Source organism: Oratosquilla oratoria, chromosome 4, assembly GCF_046742065.1.
Source record: "Oratosquilla oratoria isolate Oo_2021 chromosome 4, ASM4674206v1, whole genome shotgun sequence".
Taxonomy (NCBI): domain Eukaryota; kingdom Metazoa; phylum Arthropoda; class Malacostraca; order Stomatopoda; family Squillidae; genus Oratosquilla; species Oratosquilla oratoria.
Window position 1 is genome coordinate 28,184,787 of NC_134780.1, and position 19,426 is coordinate 28,204,212.

Genomic DNA, 19,426 nt, shown 5'->3' on the forward strand with positions numbered 1-19,426 from the left:
AGTGATTATCTCAAGTGACTTGACACCTGATAAACATGTCAATAAATTATTTGGAGAGACTTTTAACTTATTAATTATTAAGATTAATGAAAGTGGCCTTCGACTACATGGATGAAGAAATGGTAAAGAAAATAGTGGTTGCACTAATCAGACCTAAACAGTATGCTGGAACACTATGGGCACCTAGCACAAAAAAAAAAAAAAAAAAAATTTAGAAAGAATTCAAAGAGCAGCGACAAAAATGGCACCTGCACTATCAAATTTGACATATGAACAAAGATTGGAGAAATTACACCTATCAACACTGGAACATAGAAGAGAAAGAGGTCATTTGTTGATCATTTACAGAATTATGAAAGGGATGGAAATTCTTGATAGAGACAACTTATTAAAATGGGACAGAAGAGAAACAAGAGGACACAAAAAGAAGCTAAAGAAGGACAGTTACAGAAGAGATTTGAAAAAGAATAGCTTCCCACATAGAGTGATTGATGTCTGGAACAAACTAAATAGAGAAACAGGGAGTGCCAAAACTATACAAGATTTTAAGAATAAACTGGATGCGGAGAGATATGAAATCAGGTCACTACAAGCATAGCTCTCGTCCCGTAAAATACAACTAGGTAAATAAATACATACATACATGCACTGAATGGTTTCCAGTGAACAGATTAACATCTTTTTGACCACAATTCACCTTTAGTTCCATGTCATCACAGTCCGGACTGATGAGGAGCTCAAAGGAAGCATATATTGGAACTTGAAAGGTGGTTGAGCTGAGGACTCAAACTCAGCTCGGACATGACAAAGTGTCAGTGACTTAACTCATTGTGTAATGGGTTAAGTCACTGACACTACAAGCATAGCTTCCCTTCCCGTATAATATAACTAGGTAAATACAACTAGGTAAATAGACACACACACTCAGCTCACACTCACTCCAAAAGCCATTTTGTCCTTGGGGCTCAGCTAAGTCAAAGCACACACCTACTCAATATACAAATAAAAACCATCCAAGCACCTTGGAGATGAAGGGTTGCCCTGTCCCACATCATACTGCTTGGGTCAAAGGCAGTACAATAAAGCAAAGTTTTTCCTCAACTGGGCCCAGCAGCTGTAGCTGGTTTACCCCACTTAGGGGGAAATGCTGTTTAAAATTGTCATACCAGTTGTTGATGCCTGTGAAAATGCACCACTACTATATGTGATTGTTGTTACTTCAGGCCTAAAAAATTTATGTAAATTTTGCACTTTTTAAATAATGTTGGAGTTGATGAGCACTCTCTATCCATTCATATAAATAAGGTTCTGTCCATCTTCACCATGGCCTTGTCATGCATGTGATGCACAACCTGGGAACTTGTCAATTGGACAGTTCCAGTCATAGGATAAAACTAAATTTCTCTCTCTTTTTGAGCTTTATAGTGCAATCATTTATTCCAGAAACACTTTTTCCTAGGCTCCACGTATCGCCAAACACACAACACACATGACATAATAAGTGGGAAGAGGTGAACTGTATTTAGATATCTGCAGCAAAATCTTTGGAACAGAGGACTAAAAGGGGATGAAGGTGCTGGATGCTGAGTACATCACACAAGACATTTACCAACCACATGTTCAAAATATTAAAGAGTTATTACTTAAAAAGTGGGCATTGCTGCATATAACTGGAGCCACAAGAGCCAAGACTTGTGTACATTTAGGGATGGTTAGGTAGTGATTTCTGGCACACTTCAGATGAATATTAGAAATATGCCTGAATATACCTACCATGAGAAAGGACTCCTTCAGCATAGACACAAATGATATACAGTAATTCTTCTTCTGGCAAAGGACAAACAATTTATGCACCTGAGGGGTCAGTAGACTTGCATGAGGAATGTGTGATGAATTGATTCGAGACTTCCTGAAAGCTGGATTCCCTTGTGTATTTAGAATTGCCTGTCCTCAGCTAGAAGGAGATCAGTAGTATGTAGCTGTGTAAAAAGAAATGAGAAGTCTTTATTCTAATTAAATTTATGTATATATATAAGATGTTGCTAGGGTTGTCTTGAGTTGCTCTGTGTGTGTTCGTTCTTAGATGCTGAAGTTTTATCATTCATGTGGCAGATATGTAGAGTGAGTAGTTACTTCCATTATTATTATTTTCATTGAAATATATAGATGTAAAAGGATCTAAGGTGAGTATATGTGGAATCTGTTGAGAACTATACAAAGATGTTTAGTTTTATCCATATGTGCATGCTCGTCCATTTATATGAATGCTAGGTAAAGTATTGCTATGGAAATAGCTTTATGTGAAAGTTTGGTCAGGGTACTCTACTGAGTATTCTGCAGCTGGGGCAAGAATTATTTTGGAAGTGGGGCTTTCATGAACGCTTTTCCACAAAATCTCTTCATTGTGTGACCTATGGGTAGAACAGATGACTATTGAGTATACTGTGTTACTTATTTATGTGTATATGTACATCAATCAAGCCATTGCCCCAGGTCTCTCTTTGTTGGAGAACCACAGTTCTCAGGTCACCTGCAACAACCACCAAATTGGATCATAAGTCATTCATATAAGAGATATTGTGTTGTATTAACAGTTATGAATGGGGCAGTGTTGGATGTGTTCTATTATTTCTGTGGGGTGGTTGCATCTAGGGCAACTTGAATCCATATTCTGTGTTGGTACCGTTTTAATGCTGGGTGATGGCCTGAATGTAGTCATTCTGATATGATTCTTGTTCTTACTTCTCTCTTCCATTTTCACCAACTATATTCATAGATTACTGAATTTTGTTGTACATACATATACCAACAGATTTTTCCCCCTAACATGGGAGGTAACCAAAGTCAAAGGCATAAGTACACTACCACACATTTCATCCCCACATACTCCACTCTCTTCCTCTTTTTTTGGCTCCTGGATGACAGGTCATCCCTGCATCTTGCCCACTGCCCTAGGTCAGAAGCAATGTAGCAAGACACAGTACATCCACAGCAAGGCTGCTTTATTAAATCAGCGACCCCCCCTCTCTGTCCCCTCATGAAAAAAAAAAAAAAAAAAAAAAAGAGAGTTGGGGAAAAACCCCTTTGGGCTCTGTTGAAATATCACTCACACATACTCCCTCACCCCCCTGTCCCCCACCCACTCCCTTCCATGCATCACAGCATCATCCATACACAACCATTCTCCACTCACCCCTATCTTCTTTTCTCCCTTCCTTCCTCAACAGACATTCCCCTCTTCCCCAAAGCCCCTTTTACCCCATCCATCCATCTCATCATTGGTTGCCCCCTCATGTTCACTCCTTCCACCTCTGCCTTCCACACCTCTTCCTTCCACACCTCTTTTATTAATCTGTCTTCACTCATTCTTTTGATGTGTCCAAACCATCCCAATACTCTTTCATCAACCCAATCTCCCAACTCCCTTTCCAACCCTGCTCTCGTCTTCACCTCCTCGTTTCTCACTCTATCCAGCCTAGTAACCCTTACCATACTTCTCAGGCATTTCATCTCAAACACATTTAAACTCTTCCTCTCTTATATTCAATGTTTCTACCCCATGCAGTGCTGTTGGCACAATCACTCCTTCATACAATCTCCTCTTAGCCTCCATTCTCAAATGTCTATTTCTCATTACACGTTTTAATCCCCCAAGGCATTTACTTGCTTCTACCTCCTCCTTCACACCTCCCTTTCCCACCTCATTCACACCTAAGTATCTAAAACTCCATTTCCTCCAGTCTCTCTCCCTAAATGCTCACTTCTAATTTGCTGCCATTTTCTCCCCTTATATGTCTCATCACTTTACTTTTACCCACATTTATCATCAGCTTCCTTCTTTTGCACACCTTCCCAAACTCCATCACTAACTTCCTTAATCCCTCCTCTGATCCCACAACAAGCCCAGTGTTGTCAGCAAACAACAACTGGCTTACCTCCCATTTTTCTTCATTTTCTTCAATCATTCCAATCCCCACCCCATTACCCTTGTGTTAAACTCTGCCACCACTGCATCCATGTGTAAATTGAACAGCCAAAGCAACATAACACACACCTGGCAAAGTCCCACCTTTACCTCAAACCACACACTCTCTCCATTTCTAATTCTAACAGAGGATCTACTACTCTTGTAAAAACTTGACTGCTCTTGACAGCTTTCCACACTAATTACTCCTTCAGTTCCTTTTCTAATCCTCTCAACTATAATCAACAATCTGATCCCTCTGAAACTACTACATTCACATTTGTCTTGATTATATATTTTTTTGTAGTTGTACATGAGTTATCCTTAGATATTGTGAACTGGTTTGATCATATTTTCTGTGATTATAATTACTCAGAGTAAAAGAGAATTAGTAGCAGTGACTATATTTTATAATGCAAATAGTGTGATGCATTATTTATATGGCAGCCGATCCTGCACACAAGAATTTGACTCGTACTGAAGTGGTTAACTCTCTAGACACATCTCCACCATCATCTCTCCACTACAATTTTTTTTTGTAACTCTACACTTCCCAACCACTCCATCTATTGGTTCATCTCCTACCTTAGCATTGAGATCTCCCAATACCACTACATTGACATTTCTCCCTAAACCCTCTATGCACTCATTTAAATCTATCCAAAAAGCCTTCCTTTCCTCTACACTCTTCTCACTACCAGGCCCATATGCACTTACTAAAACCCACATCTCCTTTCCCAGTTTCACCTTCATCCACATTAACCTTGAAGAAACCTTTCACTCCCACACATTTACCTATCTCTTCAATTACTAGTATAGCTATGCCTTCTCTCCCTTGTCCTCTCTTTACTCCTGACACCCAACTACACTCCCAAATTCAAACTTGACCCTCCCTTTCAACATACTTTCACTCAGTACCAACACATCCATCTTCTCACAAACATAATGCATATCTCTTCCCTTTTACTCTCATTTGTACCACATCCACACACATTAAAAGACCCAAACCTTAGGGTTCTGGTTAGAAAATTCCTCCCAGACCCTCATGCCTTTCCATTTTTTTAGGAATCTCCCCTTTGGGGCTACAGAGAGTAGCCCCAAAGATTATATTCTCAGAACAGTTGCACTGACAGGATTTGGATCATAGAATTTTTTTTTATTATGTATGAGCTACTTATAAGAGCTCTACAAGAATTATGATTGCACAGCATTGTATCCAACATTTAAGAAAATAAACAAAGACAACCTACAGACTATGAAATAAAACCATTGGAATAATGACTATATGCACTAAATCAATACTCAAAGAACATCCATACTTATAAATCTAAATTCTCTGACACTTCAGTGGAAGAGCCCTCAAGCCTACCCACCCCTTACATCATGCAGACACAACCCAGCAAACTCATGAAAACGACACCAGTAGGATTCTACTCAGACATTTACAACTTCCCTTCAGCACCCCATAATGTTTCTGTACAAAAATATAAATGCAAAGAGATCACAAAACAAGCACTTCTTAATCACCTCAGTACGAGTCAAATTCTCACGTGCAGCATTGGCTGCCATATGAACAATGCATCACAGTACTTGCATTGTAAAATATAAAGTCAATGCTGTAATACTCATTCTCTTTTATTCTGAGTAATGATAAACACGTAAAATGTGATCAAACCAGTTCACAGAATTCAGGGGTAACTCATGTACAACTATAAAAATATATAATCAAGGCGCTGACAGCATCCTCATGTACCCACTCGTGCCTCATGACGCCTACATAGGCATCATTGTACCAAAGTGGTTAATGGTCTGCCAAGTCCTGTCATCAAAATCAACCCAGCAAATAAATTTTTGTCCCCCCACAATAAGCAAAAATTGCACTAGCTAACCTACATTTAGGTCACCATCTTGAATTGAAACAGTACCAACATAGAACTGGTCTAGCAACAGATACTCAGGCACTAAGTATCCTTCATGCAAGCAACTACCACACAGAAGACAAAGAGCACAGTATACTACACAGCCCTACGCTCTAGACAGCCAAACAAAATCTCTTCATTGAGTGATTTTTGGGTTGTTATTTTCTAGAGATTGCAGGTCTTCTGCAAGAGTTGGGGCTATGGATTGATTGATTAATACTTCAGTAAATGACTTTATAGATCCAGCTGAATTATAAGTAGTAAAATTGCAGTGATTAAGTAGGACTGCTTGAATGATTGTAGACTTTTGCAAAGTTATATAATGTGTTCATATTATGTCCTTGCTCATTTAGATTTAATGCTTGGGAATCAAGGGTGAAGGTCCACATATACTTTTTATAGTTATTCAAAGATCCAACTTAGAAAACACATTTTTCCCATCATCATAACTATGTAAATATAAAGAACTTTGCCTCTGACACATATGTAGAGTAATACATCTCCCACACATTATGTAAATATGTACAGCTAGAACTTTCCTGCACCACTTGTACTTATCTTCCTCCAGCCAGGGGGCTGGCAGGTTGCTGAGATCCCCTTTGCTCCTTTTGGTGATAGGCTACATATCTTTCAGACTAACTGAGACGGCCCGCCTCCTGAAGAACGTATTCCGCCGCACCACAACACGAGTTAACCTTGAAGTAGAGCTTGCACGTAAGTAAAGTTGCTGAGGGATGGGTGCTAGTTGGTATAAAGCTTTTCCACATGCTTCTAGGGATGGAGTTCTTTTGACCTGTGAGGTGCTTTATACACTCGGGGATCCAACTTTCCTTCTGAAGGGTTCTTTACATAATTTCTCTTATGGTTTTCCTTTATTGTTATGTAAACATTATAACCATCTCACATATTCTAATATTTCTACTGTATTTCATTAGTAAGATTTGCATATTGGTACTAACATTTTTTTTCCAAATACAGGTTTTATTCTTTGATTATGACATTTCTTTCAGCCATGCTGTACAGTGATATGACTACTGTATCAAGTTTGATGGTCCCCTAGTATATAGATTACTAAAGAGATGTAGGGCTGTAGTGGAAAACAGATTTTAAGGGGTTGTTTTCTTTTAACCTTTTGGTGACTACATTCAACTTCTGTGTTTGTTCTGATTGCTGCCAGGCAATTTTATTTAGAAGACGAAAATCTGTATAGACATCAAAGGCTTAATCCTATCCCAGTAATACTATAATATCTAAAGCCAGTTCTTGTGGTTGTTGTTGTTGTCATTCCCTAGACTATCTGTCCGAGCAGTCCCGAGTTCTTGTGGTTGTTTCCTCTGGTCTGCTGATTATGTGTGTAGACATGTGGGGTGGTTTGTTCAGATATCCTCCCTATATGTGGTTTAAGTCATTGAGTGATAGTCGGTATGTGATGTCCTTGGTGATATGTAGATGTATGTAATGCTGTGTGTTGTTTTCATTGTGTTTGATGGTGAGTATACCTACTGTTATGTATATGAGTGGTTGTATAATTTGGGATCAGTGACAAGAACCTGCAGGTGGTAGTCTTGCAAATTAGACACCAGTGAGCATCATCCCTTGCTGCCCCTCTTCAAAACCTATCAATGCCCTTGCCTCCATCTGGAGTTCAACCCTGAGGGGCTGACACTCAATCTCCAGACAAGTTCCAAAATCTCTCTATCAACTTCAACTATATATCTCCCACCTTTTCACATCACAAGAACTGGTAAGTGGCAGCTGCTTTCCACCTCTTACTACAAGAATCGGTTAACATGGAAACTGTCCCATATGCAATAGTTTCTTCTCAAAGAGATCTACGGATGGTATTGGTAACTAGTCATTGAAACTTAGGCAACAATCGTCTAGTTTAATTTGTTACATCATAAATTGGTGTGCTTTTGTATATGTGCTGCAAATCTACATTTATGTTGTATTTTGTCTTCTGTGATTGTAATGTCAGTAAAAGCTGCTAGTGTGGTCTGTGAAGAAGATTTGGTTTTTTGTATTACTGATATGTGTATGGTATGATTGTGTAAGAAATGCTGCTGCTTTTTATTCTTGTTTGTGATTTTGTTATTGTTTATTAGTATAGGAGAGGAATAACTTCTATACTGTAATATATATATATTTAGAGAAGTGGATAGCTTTAGGTACTTGGGGTCACATGTGGCGGGAAAGAAAGGAGTGGAGGTAAATTATAGATTGAGATTAAAAAGTGTCATGAGAAATAGGCATTTTGGAATGGATATAAAGAGGAGATTGTAAGATCGGGTGATTGTGCCAACAGGACTGTATGGGCCAGAGACATGGAATTTAAGAGAGGCAGAGAGGAAAAGTTTAAATATTTTACCTAGTTGCATTACATGAGAATGGAGCTATGCTCGTGGTGACTCGTATTTGTATCTTTCAGCATCAAGTTTTTTCTTAAAATCTTGAATAGTATTTGCACACACTGTTTCTTAATCTAAGTTATTCCAGATATCCAGCACTCTGTGTGGGAAGCTATTCTTTTTCCGATCTCTTCTATAGTTATCCTTTTTGAGTTTCTTTTCATGACCTCTTGTTTTTCCAATGTCATTTTTAGTGTTAGAGGAGGGATTGAGGAAGTTAGTGACAGAGTTTGAGAAGGTGTGTGAAGGAAGGAAGCTGAAGATAAATGTGGGTAAAAGTAAGGTGATGAGATGTACAAGGGGAGAGAGTGACAGCAGGCTGGAGGTGAGCATTAAGGGTGAAAGACTGGAGGAAGTGGATAGTTTTAGATACTTGGGTGCGAATGTGGCAGGAAAGGGAGGAGTGGGGGTGGAGGTAGAATGTAGATTGAGAGAAGCGAGTAAATGCCTTGGTGGATTGAAAAGTGTAATGATTAATAGACATCTGGGAATGGATGCTAAGAGGAGGTTATATGAAGGAGTGATTGTGCCAACAGCATTGTACGGAGCAGAAACATAGAACATGAGAGAGGAAGAGAGAAGGAGTTTGAATGTGCTTGACATGAAATGTCTGAGAAGTATGATAGGGGTTACTAGGTTAGAGTGAGAAATAAGGAGGTGAGGAGGAGAACAGGGATGGAAAGGGAACTGGAAGATAGGGTTGATGATTTGGACACATGGAAAGAATGTATGAAGAAAGATTAGTAAAAGAAGTGTGGAAAGCAGAGGTGGAAGGAGTGAATATGAGGGGGCATCCTAGGATGAGATGGATGGATGGGGTGAAAGGGGCATTACAAAAGAGAGGAATATCTGTGGAGGAAGGACGGGAGAGGACAGAAGATAGGGGTGAATGGAGAGGGGTTGTGTTTAGATGATGCTGTGATGCATGAGGGGGAGTGGGTGGGGGATGGGGGGTGAGGAAGTATGTATGAGAAAAAAAAAATTGACACAGCCCGAAGGGATTTCTCCCTGTCTTCTCCTTTTTTGCATGAGGGGATGGAGAGGGGGGGGGGGTCGCCGAATTTAAGAAGCAGCCTTGCTGTGGATGTGCTGTGTCTTGCAACACTGCTTCTGACCCAGGGCAGTGGACAGGATGCAGGGATGACCTGTCATCCAGGAGGTGCCAAGATAAGAGGGAGGGAGGAGGGTGGAGGGGAGTGGAATATATAGGAAATGGAATGGGTGGAAGTGGTTTCTATGCCTTTTTCTTTTTGGCTACCCCCCATGTAGGGGGAAAAAGCCTTTGGTATATGTATGTATGCATGTATTTTTTAGTCAATCATTCCTAGCAAGGATTTCCATTCCTTTCATGATTCTAAATATAGTCAGTAGATCACCTCTTTCTCTTCTCTGCTCCAGTGTTGGTAGTTCCAATTTTGATAATCTTTGTATGTTAATTTGGGAAGAGCTGGTGCCAACTTTGTTGTTGCTCTCTGTATTCTTTCTAGTTTCCTTATATTCTTTTTAGTGTCCCTGCATATTCCAGTTTTGGTCTTATCAATGTAACTAATATTTTTTTAATAATTTCTTCATCCAAGTAATCAAATGCCACTTTCATTTACCTTAGTAGGTTGAAGGTTTCACCGACTATTATCTTTATATGTTTATCCGGTGTCATGTCTTTGCTGATTATTACTCCAAGGTCCCTTTCTGAGTGCACTTTTTTTATTTCTTCTTCACCAATTTTATAATCTTTTGAAATTCTGTTTTTACTTTTTCCAAACTCCATTATGCTACACTTCTTGATATTGAAGTTCACTTCCCACTTTTGAGTCCACTTCTAGATTTTGTCCAGGTCTGTTTGTAATGAATCACAGTCCTCTTTTGTTCTTACATTCTTCAATAGTTTTGTGTCATCTGCAAAGAAATTTATATAACATTCCTTGTTTCCTCCTTTATATATTGGTACAATGTTTACATTTTTCCAGTCTTGTGGTACCTTTCCTTCTTTGAGCAAGCATTTGATTATAGTGTGTATTTTATCTGTTAATTCTTCTACGCATTCTTTCAGTATCCAATTTGCAATTCCATCCGGACCATGCAATTTTCTGACATCAAGGTTTTATATAGTCACTGATTTCCTTCTTTGTTACAGTTATTTCCTTTCTGTCTCAATTGTGAATACCAATTTGAGGTGGTTGCTCATAACTTCTGCCATTTCTTGTTCTTCTGTATATTCATGACCTCCTTGGCACAGCTTTTCTATTTCTTGTTTGTTTTTTAGTTTACCATTCACATATCCGTAAAATAATTTCGGTTGTTCCTTGCATTTTTCTGTTATTTCCTTTTCATAATTTCTCTTTTCTTCTCTGCATATTTTTACATAATCGTTTCTTAGTTTGATGTATGTTTGCCATTTGCTTGTTTTTGTCTTTTTTCCACTTTTTCCAGGCTTTATCTCTTTTATCCTTAGCTTCACTACATTTTTTTGTTGTATGAGTTCTTTATTTACCTAGTTGTACCTAGTTGTAATATACGGGAGGGGAGCTATGCTCGTGGTGACCCGTCTTTGTATCTCTCCGCATCAAGTTTTATCTTAAAATCTTGTATAGTGTTAGCACATACTGTTTTGTTGTCTAATTTGTTCCATGTATTTATCGCTCTGTGTGGGAAACTGTTCCTTTTCAAGTTTTTTCTATAACTATCCTTTTTCAATTTTTTTCCGTGTCCTCTTGTTTTACCGTTGTCCCACATTAATAGGTCGTTCCTGTCTAAAACTTCCATTCCTTTCATTATTCTGTAGATAGTTAGCAAATCTCCTCTTTCTCTTCTTTGTTCCAGAGTTGGTAGGTTCAATTTGGATAGTCTTTGCTCATATGTTAGTTCGGCGAGTGTCGGTGCTAGTTTTGTTGTCGCTCTTTGTAATCTTTCTAGTTTCTTAATATTCTTTTTGGTACTGGGTGTCCAAAGTGATGCTGCGTACTCGAGTTTTGGTCTTATTAGTGTAGTAAGTATTTTCCTTATCATTTCTTTGTCCATATAGGTAAATGCCACTTTGATTGCTCTCAATAAGTTGTAGGTTTCTCCGAACATCTTGTTTATATGCTTATGTATGTTCTTGCTTTTGTTGTGGTACATATTTGATCACACCCTCATTATAAATTTCTTTTAGTATATTCCATTTCTCTTCCATCCTTGTTTCTTCATTTCTTTCCCAGTTTGCATTACGAAAGAATTTTTTAAGTTTCTCAAAATTCGTTTTGTTGTACATTGGTCTTCCTATTCTGTGTTTCTCATTTCTTCTTAGGTCTATTTACTCTTTTAGTTTGAATTCTATTAGTACATGGTCACTCTTTCTTATTGGTGTTTTGTAGTCTATAACCATTTATCCACAAGGTGCAAAGTGTGAGAGTAGGCTTTGTGCTTTCATTTCATGTCAGATGTTTGTGTGCAGGCAAAAGGTCCAGTTTGTTGTGCATTTAGTTTTTATGTCATCCCTTAGTGACTTCTAAGATTATTATCAGCCATGATCAGTTTCCTTGGGATCCTGAGTTTCCTGCAAGTGGGAACCAGGATAACAGATTGATTAATTGAAGTTTGGTGAATGCTAAGTGGATGCAAGAGTGGCAGTTAATGCATTGGAGAGATGTGTGCATATTTGAGGAGTCCTGTGCATTTGGGGCTGATGTAAGAGCCAAGGTTTGTTTTTGTGTCATTAGTTTGCAGACATGGGAGAGCTGGCATCAGTTAGTAGCTCTCTTAAAAAAAAAAAAAAAAAAAAAAAAAAAAAAAAATATATATATATATATATATATATATATGACATATATATATATATATATATATGACATATATATATATATATATATATGACATATATATATATATATATATATATATATATATAATATATATATTTATTTAAGTTGGGGGTTGTAAGCAGCTCTGGATGTTAGATAGACTTCCTCTTTGAGGGTCTGTCCATTCATTGCAACAGTGTTGCCATGTTGAGGTGCCTCATGTCAACATCTTCCCACTTGAAAGCACAGGTTGACAACATGGTTCATTCAGACAAATTCAATAAGAAATTGTAAGTTTTAGGTGAGATATATTATGTGTATTGAAAATTTCAGAACATATAAGTATGTCATTTTATAATCAGAAGATTAGATGATTATAATAGTTGACTGATTGATGCAGTCTGATGAAAATAAACACATTTGGGTTTACAGAAGTTCTCTAAAGGAACAATATAGGATAATGCAGTTCAGAGTTATTATGAAACCTTATGATAGTAACCACATTGCTGACTGATATGGGAATAAATATGATATTATGATGATTTTATACACTTAAAGATGCAGTGATATTTATTTGCTGAATAATGGTTTTAGTGTGATAGTGGTTTAGTGATTGGTATAGTGGTGGTTTAAATTTGCCATGCTGGATTTGTAAACTTTGGTATTATGGTGTATTGATATGTGCTCTGATGTATGAATGGGTATGATTGTATGTCAAGTAGAAACTTTGTTCATGCTGTATCTCACCTGTGTAGCAGTATGCAGTCATCATAAATGTTACTCAGATTCCATATTCCAGAGTGCACACCCCAGACTTTTTCTTTTTGTTGCAGTAATGTTTTGATGTGTGTTGCCAAATTAGACCATGCACTCTAAGTAGCTAGGAAAAAAATGTAAGGATCCACATTTACACAAAATGAATGAGGACTACAATATTTTGATAGGTAACAGTAAATATACAGAAAAGTTATAGATGCTCTGTATTACGTTAAGGATGTCAGTATGCTAAAGATTTAATCTATTGACATTTTTTTGAAAACTTGTGGAAAAATCATTTGAAGTATGTACAACATATTGATGAAGTAAGAGTGTTGTATGGCATCATTTACTATTTTTAATTAATTTGTTAAAAAAGTATATTATGCGCTTGATGTCCCTATATAAAGGGACATGGCATAAGACTAGCATTCTATTTGACATTTATATTTGATGTTTTTCTTAATCATATAAAATTTTAAAAGGATATATTGTATATCTGTCAACATGTACTGACAATGGGACGTGAAGACAAGAAAAGCACATATTGGAGTGTATTGCTGAAACTGTTGACATATATATATATATATATATATATATATATGTGTATATATATATATATATATATATATATATATATATATATATATATATATTTTTTTTTTTTTTTTTTTTTTTTTCCATCCTCTTTTTCTTAATGTAGATCATTATGTTCCCAGGGACTGTGTTGAATGTTGGGAAGTGGCTCATCCCTAGTGAAGCAAAACCCCAACATGAATCACAGTTTCTGTAATGCCCCAGTAAAAGGCAATAAAATTCTTGGGATAAAGTAATGTACATGCAGGTATACGTATAACAGGGTTTTTTCCCCTTACAAGGGATGCAGCCAAAGTCAAAGGCAAAAGTCCACTCCCACCTATTTCATCCTCACATACTCCACTCCCATTCACTACCCCTCCCATCCTGCCTCCCTCTTTTCTTGGCTCCTGGATGACGGGTCATTTCTGCATCTCACTCACTGCCCAGGGTCAGAAACAATGTAGCAAGACACAGCACATCCACAGCAAGGCCACTTCATTTAATTGGCGACCCCCCTTTTTGTCCCCTCATGCAGAAGAAGAGAAGACAGGGAGAAACCCCTTCGTGCTTCATCAAAAGATCATTCACACATAGTCTCTCCCCCCCCCCACTCCTTTCCATGCATCACAGCATCATCCATACACAACCATTCTCCACTCACCCCTCTCTTCTGTCTTCTCCCTTCCTTCCTCAACAGATTCCCCTCTCTCTGAATGCCCCTTTTACCCCATCCATCTATCTCATCCTTGGTCACCTCCTCATGTTCACTTCCTCCACCTCTACTTTCCACACCTCTTTTACTAATCTTTCTTCACTCATTCTTTTCATGTGTCCAAACCATCCCAATACTCTTTCATCAACTCTATCTCCCAACTTCATTTCCACCTCTGCTCTCCTCCTCACCTCCTCATTTCTCACTCTATCCAGCCTAGTAACCCCTACCATTCTTCTCAGACATTTCATCTCAAACACATTTAAACTCTTCCTCTCTTATGTTCCATATTTCTACCCCATTCAGTGTTGTCAGTACAGTCTCCCCTTCATACACACACACGAGCAGCGATCGAAGGACATCCCAAAAATACGCTCCGAACCGCTATTTAGCGAGTTGCTGATGAAAAATTTTGGAACGATTTTGGAACCAACCAACCACTGCCATGTTGTTTACAAACAGGAAGGGAGTATCGTAGTTAATGTGACCGAAAATATAGTCTTTGTATCTTCATTCAATTAGTCTTTTTTGCACATTCAGTGACAACAATGGATGAAATAAACAAAGGATTTAGAGAAAAGGAAACTGCAAAGTGATGTCTTGATGTAAGTACAATTGAGTCCCCATTTGGTGTAATTAAAAAAAAAAAAAAAAACCATGTCTGAATGAGACCCCAAAGACATACCACAGGTTTGATAGAAATGTCTTCTCAGAGTTCAATAGAGACAATAGCAATACGGTATGTATAGAGGGATAGAAATGGGTAGAGAACCCAGGTTTAAAAATATGATTAGAAATAGAGAAATAAATTAATTGTTAGATGAAATAATTGAACTGAAAAGTGAATGCAAAAGTATATACAAAGAAGTAGCCATATTAAGAAAAGCCAATGAAGAAAATAATGGGGAAATAGATGAATTGAAAATGGAAATTAATAGGATAAAGGGAGAAAATATAAGACTGAAAAATGAAGATATGAATAGGAATGAGGCATTTAAAGAAAGAGATGAAGGATCAAATACAGGCAGTGACTGAGAAAGTGGAAGAAAAGATTAAAGAAAAATAATTCCAAGAAATAAAGAAACAGTGGAAGGTGGAATAGGAAAGTCATAAATTATCATTTAAGGAAATAGTGAAACAACAAGTTAAGGAGAATGCGAAGGAAACGGTAATCCAAGTGATTAAAGAGAAAGGAAATTTGGTTAGTGATACAGTGGACAAAAAAAGATGCATTGTGATCTACAGTATTAAAGAAAAGCATGATGTTCCTAGGTATCAGAAAGAAAGAGAGGGAAAAGAGATTCTGAAGGAGATTCAAGAGGAGGATCAAACCTTGGATAAAGAAATTGAGGAAACATATAGAATAGGTAGATATTCAAAAGAAAAACAATATAGGCCACTAAAAGTAAAACTTAGGTCACAAATGATAGCAGAGGAAGTACTATCCAGAACAGCAAAACTAACAAACAGTGAAAATCACAAAAATGTTTGGATAAAGAAAGAAATGAGTGATGAAGAAAAAGAAAAAGTAAAGGAGCTTAGAAATGAAGTGAATTAAAAAAGAACCAAGACTGAAAAGAATGATTTTTTTTGGAAAGTGGTGGACCTGGGGCTGAGAAAATGGTATATCAGGAAAAAGGAAACAAAGCAGAAAGAAAAAAATTGAAATTAGCGTATACCAACATCGATGGAATGATCTCAGGACTGAATGAACTAAATGATTACCTGGCATCAGAAAAACCGGACATAATGGGAATAGTAGAAACTAAACTAAAAGGTAATCTACCACCTAACACTGTGGGACAAGGTCTATACAACTGCTGGATGAAGAATAGAAAGAAAAAACATGGAGGGGAGTACTATTTCTGACCAGGAAAGACTTAAATGTGACAAAGTTAACAGAAGGAAAAAACAATGTAGAATCAATTGTGATAAAAGTAGAAAACAACCACATGAAAAGTAGAACATTTGTAGTAGTGTATGTGCCCCCTAAAACACAGTCCTGGACAGAACACGATCATTCCAAATTGATAGAAGATACTAAACATGAACTAACTGATATACTGAAAGAAAGAGGGAATACAGTAATTATGGGTGATTTTAAATCAAAAGAAACATGTTTGGAAGAAATGACAGTAAGGGGTGGAGAGGACATATGGGGCAGCATGCTACTCGATATAACGATTGAATACTCAATGACTCAGTGGATAAAGAAAAATACCAGATACAGAAGCAATGAGGAACCCTCGAAACTGGATTGAATACTTACGTCAGAACCTGAAGTTGTAGACAGAATAGACTACAAAACACCAATAGGAAAGAATGACCATGTACTAATAGAATTCAAACTAAAAGAGCAAATAAACCTAAGAAGAAAAGAGAAACATAGAATAGGAAGACCAGTGTACAACAAAACAAAATTTGAGAAACTTGAAAAATTCTTTCGTTATGCAAACTGGGAAAGAAATGAAGAAACAAGGATGGAAGAGAAATGGAATATACTAAAAGAAATTTATAATGAGGGTGTGATCAAATATGTACCACAACAAAAAGAAGAAGGAACATACATAAAGAACTGGTATAACAAAAAATGTAGTGAAGCTAAGGATAAAAGAGACAAAGCCTGAAAAAAGTGGAAAAAAGACAAAGCAAAAAAAAAAAAAAGCAAATGGCAAACATACATCAAACTAAGAAATGATTATGTAAAAATATGCTGAGAAAAAAAGAGAAATTATTAAAAGGAAATAATAGAAAAATGCAAGGAACAACCGAAACTATTTTACAGATATGTGAACGTTAAACTAAAAAAAAAAACAAGAAATAGAAAAGCTGCGTCAAGGAAGTCATGAATATGCAGAAGAACAAGAAATGGCAGAAGTTATGAGCAAACACTTCAAATTGGTACTCACAGTTGAGAACATACCTAACTGTGAGGGAATAGAGAGACAGAATTCCCCCCCAATGAAGGAAATAACTGTAACAAAGAAGGAAATCAGTGACTATATAAAAAACCTTGATGTCAGAAAATCGCATGGTCCGAATGGAATTCCAAATTGGATACTGAAAGAATGCGTAGAAGAATTAACAGATAAAATACACACTATAATCAAATGCTTGCTAAAAAAAGGAAAGGTACCACAAGACTGGAAAAATGCAAACACTGTACCAATATATAAAGGAGGAAGCAAGGAAAATCCAACTAACTACAGACCAATCTTCCTAACAAGCACAGTACCTAAAATATGTGAAAAAGTGATCAAAAGTAGATGGGTTAAACACCTGGAAGAAAAATCTACACTAAACCCAAACCAATTTGGATTTAGACAAGGAAGATTATGTACAACAAACCTGATCTGCTTCTACTTGAGACTAATAGATATAATACAAGAGAGGGATGGATGGGCAGACTGTACCTATCTAGACCTACAAAAGGCATTTGACAAAGTACCACACAAGAAATTAATAAGAAAATTCAAATCAATAGGTGGCATTGCAGATAAATTATTAGAATAGATGGAAGACTTCCTGACTGGGAGAAAAATGAGGGTAGTAATTAGAGACAAATACTTGAAATGATAAGTGGTGTTCCACAAGGGTCAGTGCTGGCATCAGTCATGTTTGCCATATACATAAATGACATGGATGAAGGAGTTGAATGTTATATGAATTTTTTCACAAATGACACAAAAATATTGAAGAAAGTAAGAACAGAAGAGGACTGATTCATTACAATCAGACCTGGACAAAATCTGGAAATGGACTCAAAAGTGGGAAGTGTAGCATAATGGAGTTTGGAAAAAGTAAAAACAGAATTTCAAAAGATTATAAAATTGGTGAAGAAGAAATAAAAAAAGTGCACTCAGAAAGGGACCTTGGAGTAATAATCAGCAATGACATGACACTGGATAAACATATAAACAAAATAGTTGGTGAAACTATTAAGGTCAATGAAAGCGGCATTTGATTACTTGGATGAAGAAATCATTAAAAAATATTAGTTACAATGATTTGACTGAAACTGGAATACACAGCGACACTATGGAATATAAGGAAACTAGAAAGAATACAGAGAGCAACAACAAAGTTGGCACCAGCTCTTCCCAAATTAACATACAAAGATTATCAAAATTGGAACTACCAACACTGGAGCAGAGAAGAGAAAGAGGTGATCTACTGACTATATTTAGAATCATGAAAGGAATGGAAATCCTTGATAGGAATGATTTACTAAAAAATGACATTGGAAAAACAAAAGGTCATAAAAAGAAACTCAAAAAGGATAACTATAGAAGAGATCAGAAAAAGAATAGCAACCCACACAGAGTGCTGGATATCTGGAATAACTTAGATAAAGAAACAGTGTGTGCAAATAGTATTCAAGATTTTAAGAAAAAACTTGATGCTGAAAGATACAAAGACGGAGCACCATTGGCATAGCTCCCTTCCCATGTAATACAACTAGGTATTTTTTAAATGACATCAAATTATTCAGTATGTTATCTTATTATTATTTTTGTATTTTGAATTTTTCAATAAATATCCATAAAAGTTGTCATAGATAGTTTTTATGCTGTCTACTGTTTACATTAAAAAAAAAAGTCTAGCTTAATCATTTTGATATGTGTGTACTGACGTCCTTAATACAGTTACTTACACAGGTTGAATGAGGGGTTCAATAAGAAAGTTGTAACTTTCTGTCCTTTTGAACAAATCTAGCTTGATTTTGGTTATCAAGCTTTGTAGACAGGTAAAATAGTTGTGACATTTCTGTGTATCACAAAGAATTATGTTTATTTCCTAATAACTTTTAGAATATCTTAAATATATACCAGATGAAGTACAACACGAGGATCAAAGTGAACAGGTTTATTATGAAATTTGCAAATATATTACATAGATTTGGGTTTTTTATTAGAATATGGAAGTGGCCAACCTTGTTGGGCAAATTCCATAAACCTGTTCACCTGGATATATCACTGATTACAGACAGTAGTCAGTTGCAACTATATGCTACCTGAGACTAGTTTCTATAGTTAAAAGTTTTCCTTCTCTTGTCTGTCATTAGCTGGAATGGAGAAGAAGCTCTTCAACAAACTCGGCTCCGACTCGTCTATGCCTTTTCCTGCTTGGAGATGAGTCTGTCCTGCCACATCCTTTGGTGGGGCTTAAGTCTCTCAAGGCAATCCTTTCATGTCCTTTTTCTCTTCACAGGCATCTCTTCCTGCAACATCTATTCTGCTTTACAGTAGTGTCACGGCTTATATTCGGTTACTTCACTTGCAGCTATTTCTTTTCACTATATTCTCACT

General features: G+C 36.8%; 1 protein-coding gene across 5 annotated transcripts in view; it reads left to right on the top strand.

Annotated features, from left to right (window-relative positions):
* Positions 1–19,426, top strand: part of ATP8A (ATPase phospholipid transporting 8A1) — a 138,302-nt gene that overhangs the window by 104,921 nt on the left and 13,955 nt on the right. For 4 of the 5 annotated variants that reach the window (XM_076183765.1, XM_076183767.1, XM_076183766.1 and 1 more), the window contains one exon: positions 6,518–6,597. The exons of the other annotated variant lie outside the window; for it this stretch is intronic. In XM_076183765.1, the coding sequence (XP_076039880.1) occupies positions 6,518–6,597 (80 nt within the window). The remainder of the gene's footprint in view (positions 1–6,517; positions 6,598–19,426) is intronic. 5 annotated transcript variants of the gene reach the window in all.